The sequence below is a fragment of the Panicum virgatum genome, chromosome 5N (genome assembly GCF_016808335.1).
Source record: "Panicum virgatum strain AP13 chromosome 5N, P.virgatum_v5, whole genome shotgun sequence".
Lineage (NCBI taxonomy): Eukaryota > Viridiplantae > Streptophyta > Magnoliopsida > Poales > Poaceae > Panicum > Panicum virgatum.
In genome coordinates, this window is record NC_053149.1 from 8,999,418 (window position 1) to 9,005,520 (window position 6,103).

General features: G+C 41.0%; 1 protein-coding gene across 1 annotated transcript; it reads right to left on the reverse strand.

Annotated features, from left to right (window-relative positions):
* Positions 1-391: 391 nt before the first annotated feature.
* On the reverse strand, positions 392-4,485 carry LOC120672692 (delta(7)-sterol-C5(6)-desaturase-like). The gene is made up of 3 exons (XM_039953223.1): positions 4,022-4,485; positions 1,346-1,651; positions 392-990 (listed from the first exon to the last, which is right to left on the reverse strand). The coding sequence occupies exons 1-3, from the start codon at positions 4,257-4,259 to the stop codon at positions 701-703; spliced, it is 834 nt and encodes a 277-aa protein (XP_039809157.1). The 5' UTR covers positions 4,260-4,485; the 3' UTR covers positions 392-700.
* Between the last annotated feature and the right edge of the window lie 1,618 nt (positions 4,486-6,103).

Below are 6,103 nucleotides of genomic sequence, written 5' to 3' on the forward strand. Positions count from 1 at the left end.
TAAGCCATAAACTAGAAGCCAAGCGAAGTTAGTTTGACATGAACTAGAAGCCAAGCGAAGCTAGTTTGCCATGAACTAGAAGCTAAGCGAAGATAATTTTTTTTAGCTTTACCAGCTTTGACTTCACTAGCGTAGCTTCTTCTTTTTTTTTTCTTTTTTTTTTGCCTTACCGGCTTTGACTTCATTAGTGAAACCGTTTTGGCATAAGCTATGCCAAACGGGACCTAAACCAGAACCCAGGTGGAGCCATTTTTTCTTCACGGGCTTCGGCTTCACCGATGAAGCCATTTCGAGAGACTGGCCTTCCGAATAGACAGATCTGGGTTTCAAATCCAGCCTTCGTTCCACTATACCACAGACCCAAAGCAACACTCGGAAACAGATCAATGCATGTCCGAACTGCGACATACTCATAAGGTACAAGGAAAGCATTGTACATTCTATATTGACACATGGAGGTGCCGAATTGTACAGGCGACTGGAACCCAGAATGCATCTAGCAAACTTTTATTCGTCCTGGACTCCACTGCATCACGAGGAACAGAGCTAAAATTACGGGGGGGGGGGGGGGGGGGGGGGGGACACAACATGACATGCACCTAGCATACTGAAGTAAACACACCGATGCTTCAGGCAACAGACTGCCCAAGCAGGCCGAGCAGATTAAAAACCCCACACAACGCATGGGATAACACACATCTTACTCGTTCTTGAGGATATCTACTGGCTCACGGAGCGTGCCAAACATCCAGTCCATCCAGATGGTGTAGTGGCCATAGTTGTGGCGGTAAGTTGTGTGGTGAATGGTATGGTAGCCGGCACCCATGACAGGCCATACCTTGCCATGAATGCAGTCGTGGATGTTTGCCGTCCACACGGCCTCCAAGAATATGAGAGCAATGTGCGTCCTGAAGTGTGTTGGGAAAATGAAGAGGGCAAACACATGTGGTATTGCTTGCAAAATCCCATCCACTGGATGAAACGCGAGCCCTAGAAGGCAACAAATTCATAAATTAGGGGTGCTAAAATGATTCTCTGGAGTAAAATTGAACTAAAAATTACAAATTAGAAGTAAACATTAAAGAACTATGTTATTTCCAAGAAATAGTAGGCCATACATGGAACTCATGTATCATGTACAATTATTAGTTTATTGCTGCCTTCATGTTAAGAAATAAGTACAAATACTGAATTCTTCTTTTTGAAGTAACAAGAAGGGGGGATGTGTGTGTTCATTTACTGTAACTCCTGTCACCTATCTACAGAATTCAAATCTTGCCCACAAAAGAACAAACTAAAACAAAATACCAAAAATTAAGAATGAATTAAGGCAGTAAGATCTTACCGGCAAAAGGAGACAGAGTATTTTCCTTGTTGTAAATATGGTGGGTTGCATGTAGATATTTGTATAATGGCTTTATGTCATGCAACTCTCTGTGCATCCAGTAAATTCCAAACTCCACAAAGATGAGATATAAAGCCAAATTAATTAAGTACATGGGCACACCAACTTCACTGATATTAAAGAAACACCGTGTCCATCCGCTCTCAATCATGTACTCAGATAAAGCTGGAAGTGCACAATACAAAGGCATAGCCTTCGATGCGACAATTATTTGCTTCCTCATAGCTTCATTTGTAGGGACGGAATCTGTATCAAATGCTAACGTTAGATCAAACATCGCACAGACATAGACATAATCACATAAAATTTTGAGAGTATAAGATCATATTAGAATACCTTACACAATATAAAACCGATGTACTAACAATTCTACTGGTATCACATGGTATTCCTAGGGATGATCTGACAAGATTGTCAGATCCTCAGCATACTTTTATATGAAGATGTTCTTAGGAATGATACAAGACAAGTCCTTTGTGTGCATTCCAAGCACCCATGCAGCATGCTTGTTAACAGTTGTTGTTGTTACAGTACATATAATGCAAAAAAAATGTGTATGAAGAACATTGTTGTTACAGTACATATAAAGCAAAAAAAAGTATGCATGAAGAATATTTCCATTTTTGGGGAACAAAATAATTACAGTGTGCAGTACAAAGAATTGCTGCCGGCAGAAGTTTATTAAGATCTAAGAAAAATACCGACTAAGATTTCTCTATGGATAAAGATTGTTGCTGGAAAAAGTATCCTTATAATTATGTCTACACTCAGTATCGCGCAATCTAACGGATAAACCAAAATAATGGTAGTTCCAGTCAGAACATCAAAAGTGAACATATGTCATCGAGAAATCTTAGTTTAATGAAAAGGAGAGTGAAGTGAACAAAAGTGAACGGAACAATGAAAAGGAGGGTGAAGTGGGAATTCTAGAAGAATTATACAGGCTTTTTGGAAATATGTTTAAGTATTATCACAACATCACATATTCAAAGCGCCTTTCCTCAAAGAATTGCATCTTTCAACCCCTTCAAAAGATTGATATATCCATTTTACAATACTCCTTTCTCTTTCGTATCATGCAACCATGCAATATTCTTTATAATTCATTGAGATACCAATAGAGAAAAATATTAATCTAAATTTTAAGGAAATATTAATTTAATGATTTAAGACGTAGGACATAGCAATTATACAACATGGTGGCCTTGCACTGGTGTTAAGAGTAGTACCATCACGATGCCCAGCTAATATAAATCTAATTACCAGAATAATTTTCTTCCTGTATTCCACTTGGTTTGCATCACCATTCACCAAGAAACCAAATGCAACCTTATCCCACATGGGCATGCAGGTCAAACGGTGCTACCAATATGACAGGCTAGCTTGCTCCTATTACGAATATATGACTGCAATCAAGAGGGTTCAATTGAGTGGTCCAAGAAGGACACCTGAATTTAAAATATCAGGCGGTTTCGCAAGCACAACCACATAGTTTTGAATGGGCATCAACACAACAGATGCTCCAACTATATTCCAGAATAAAAGCTGTATAATGGCCCAAATGCGGAAAAGGGATGGGGAACCTAAAAAATGCTCAAGACAGGGCACACAGAAACAGTAGCCAATAGGTAACGCATAAGCCAAGATATTAATATTAAGCACTTGATAGAAACGTCCAGTGCACAACATGTGGTTGAGCATAGGGACCAGCCAAAGCAATCAATACAGTAACCCTAACCCTGACAAGAGCACCGGAACGACCTTGTATAATTTTGTTTAGCGATCCAAACACGAGTCAAGTGCCGGCCCCCTTTATTTTTTTTAGTGCATCTACCTTGATTGGCGGCCTTGCCAAGAACGAGAAGGCACGGTAAAACAGGTAATAGAGAATAATTAATTCGACCCGATCTGAAGCAGAAATTTAGATTTTTTTTTAACTAAAATTGCTTAGCTGAGGCCAACCTCAGTCTTTGTCAGCAACTTGTACTCATAGCTGCTTACAGACTTAAACAATTAAACAATAAGCAGTAATAGCAAGCCGAACCAAAGTCTTGGCAAAGCAGAGTAAACAATCATGTAAGTTTCTGTTTAACAAGCACAAAGGCATGCCTTTCACAAACTTAGGCTAGGCACCTAGCCGAGAAGGAAATTCTGCTCTTCAGATCCATTCAGATTGCCTACCAATGAAGGCTAGATAGATCTCCAAACCATCATATCTCACAACCAAAACAAGCTGGAACAGGAGGGCATTATGACAATTCCCCCAACAAATCTTCGAGGGCCACACCTCACTGCCTCTAGTACCTATTAGGAGATGGGGATCGAGAGCAACGACACGGCGAGGACCATAAAACGCACCACAAAAAGGCTCCAGATCAAGCCAAAAAAAAGGTTTCCGAAAGGAGCGGACATTCGGGATCTGAAGTTGCCAGCTTTCCCTTTCCGCGCGAATAGCAAATCCCTTACCGGCACTGCCGAAACCCTCTCGAATCAACCCCTCAAAGATAAACTCTCGAATCGAATCCTCTCGCTAAGCACACCCAGATCGTAGTAAGAACAAATCGGCGGCTGCGGCTGCAGCAGCAGCGTCGGGAAGGGAGGGAGAGGGGGCGGGACCTTTGGGGATGTAGGCGTTGCGCTTCCAGTAGTAGATGACGAAGCACCAGAGGAAGCCCGAGAGGTAGTAGAGGAGGTAGCCGCCGACCATGTTGCGCATCCACGACTGCACCGGGTGCGGCAGGCCGCGCCACCAGTTGCCGGGCGCCACCGCGCTGAGGACGAGCTCGTTGTACCACTCCGTCTCCGCGACGAAGCGCCGCAGGTAGTCGCCGCCATGCGCCGCCACCGCCGCCATTGCCGGCGGCCGCCGCACTAGGTGACTGTGTGCGGTCTGCGGTGGATTCTTTCGGGGTGGGGAGCCGTAAAGCGGCGGAAGCGTGGAGATGCTCTGGGGTACTCTTTAAATGGATCTGTGGTAGGCTGGTTCCGCCGTGCCGCCAGGGGGTGGGGGCCCTGGTGGGAAGAGTGGAGAGGGAGAGGCTGATGGCATTCGGCGAGTTCTTTTCCGAGGGATAAACCAAGGGCGAGCTCCCGGAAGGAGAAAAATGGACACACAAGATTACCAGAGCCGTTTCCCTAAAAAAAAAAAGGATTACCAGAGCCGTCCGATGGCCATCCAACATGCCATGAGCCAACCTTCGATTGGTTTCCTTTATCCAGCCTGCATTCACCTCATCGTATCATTTCATCAACTCTTGCTGCCACCTGTTATGCTTATAAATTCAAACAATTGGACTAAAAAATAGTCCCGCTAAAAGCCTAAAATGACATATATTTGGATGTGAAAGTGAACAATGGACATGATCTACTTGCAACCCTAGCAATATTAAGGTTCTATTTAGTTTCCAAAAATTTTACTACAGTACATGTCACATCGAATCTTCGGATACATGCATGAAACATTGAATGCAGTTGAAAAAATAACAAATTACACAGTTTAACTGTTTCATACGAGAAGAATATTTTAAGCCTAATTAGTCCATGATTAGATATTAATTGCCAAATAACAACGAAATATGCTACAGTACCAAAACTCAAATGTTTTCACGAACTAAACACAGCCTAAGGACTCGTTTGACACAAATTCAATTTCGCAAAATAGTCTTAGGTGAGAGATGATTATGGCGCTCCTAAGAAACAAGTTTTTCCGGTTTTATAATAGGACAAACATTTCTGATATGTCTTTGAGTCATGAATCATTTGATTTTGAATCTCTCCCTTTACTCTAGAATCTATTTGGATCATCGTGGATTGTTTCAAATACACCCTACAAAACGGATCTCGCCACTCCAATCAGACTCATTCTCAATAGTCAACTAATGATCCACCGAGACTACTAGTGCCTCGAGGACTCATTTAAGCCAAGAATGAAGGAACCTCCTTATCAACCCTTCTTGTCAAATTGTAGCTTGCTATCCCAGTGAAAATGTCATTGGCTAAATTTTTATGTTTTTAGTTGACCAAAGTGAAAGAGGTTTGAAATATGAATGTGTGTGTGAAAGAGAGAGGGAGACGGCGCCTTATGAAAGAAACCTTCATATTCTATCTTCAAATATTGTACTATTCCATACGAAAGTATAATTTAAATTTTGGAGTTTATTGCATTTATCTTCAACCTTGGTTTATAGAGGGTAAATGAGGTTTATTATTATCCTTTCCATTTACATTTAGTTCCCTAATATGCTTTTCATGATTTTCGACTTTGCTAAGGTAATGCATGCTACTGATATGCTACATAACTTTTTACCTCGTCATAAAAAGGCAACAAACAATAAATAAGATGTGGCATTTTGGAACCTTGCCACACGGAAACGGGAAAACCACTATTTTAAAAGTTGATATGTTGCTTCATTGAACAACCATGTTGTAAGACAATTTTTACATTTCTTTGAATATCCTTGGGAACAAGGCTATACAATTAAGGATCAAATTTAGGAACCTCATAAGTGACCATAAAGTAATGGAATCGGTAGAGAGACTCATACCTAGGCAAATTGATATAAGGGAATATAAATGTTCATAGATGTCATATAGATAAAAAATACTTATGTATAAGTTAACCTCTAACAGTTACATGAATGAAGTGCAAAAAAAAAGATCTTTCTGTCTAATGGAACAAAAAAATTATCTTTTTTATTT

What these genes read in the sequence shown, in the direction of transcription:
- LOC120672692 (XM_039953223.1), bottom strand. Translation starts at nt 4,259, where the DNA reads ATGGCGGCGGTGGCGGCGCATGGCGGCGACTACCTGCGGCGCTTCGTC. An exon ending in CAACGCCTACATCCCCAAAG is followed by an intron (nt 1,652 to 4,021) that starts GTCCCGCCCCCT and finishes CATTTGATACAG; the next exon opens with ATTCCGTCCCTACAAATGAA. An exon ending in TACTCTGTCTCCTTTTGCCG is followed by an intron (nt 991 to 1,345) that starts GTAAGATCTTAC and finishes GTTGCCTTCTAG; the next exon opens with GGCTCGCGTTTCATCCAGTG.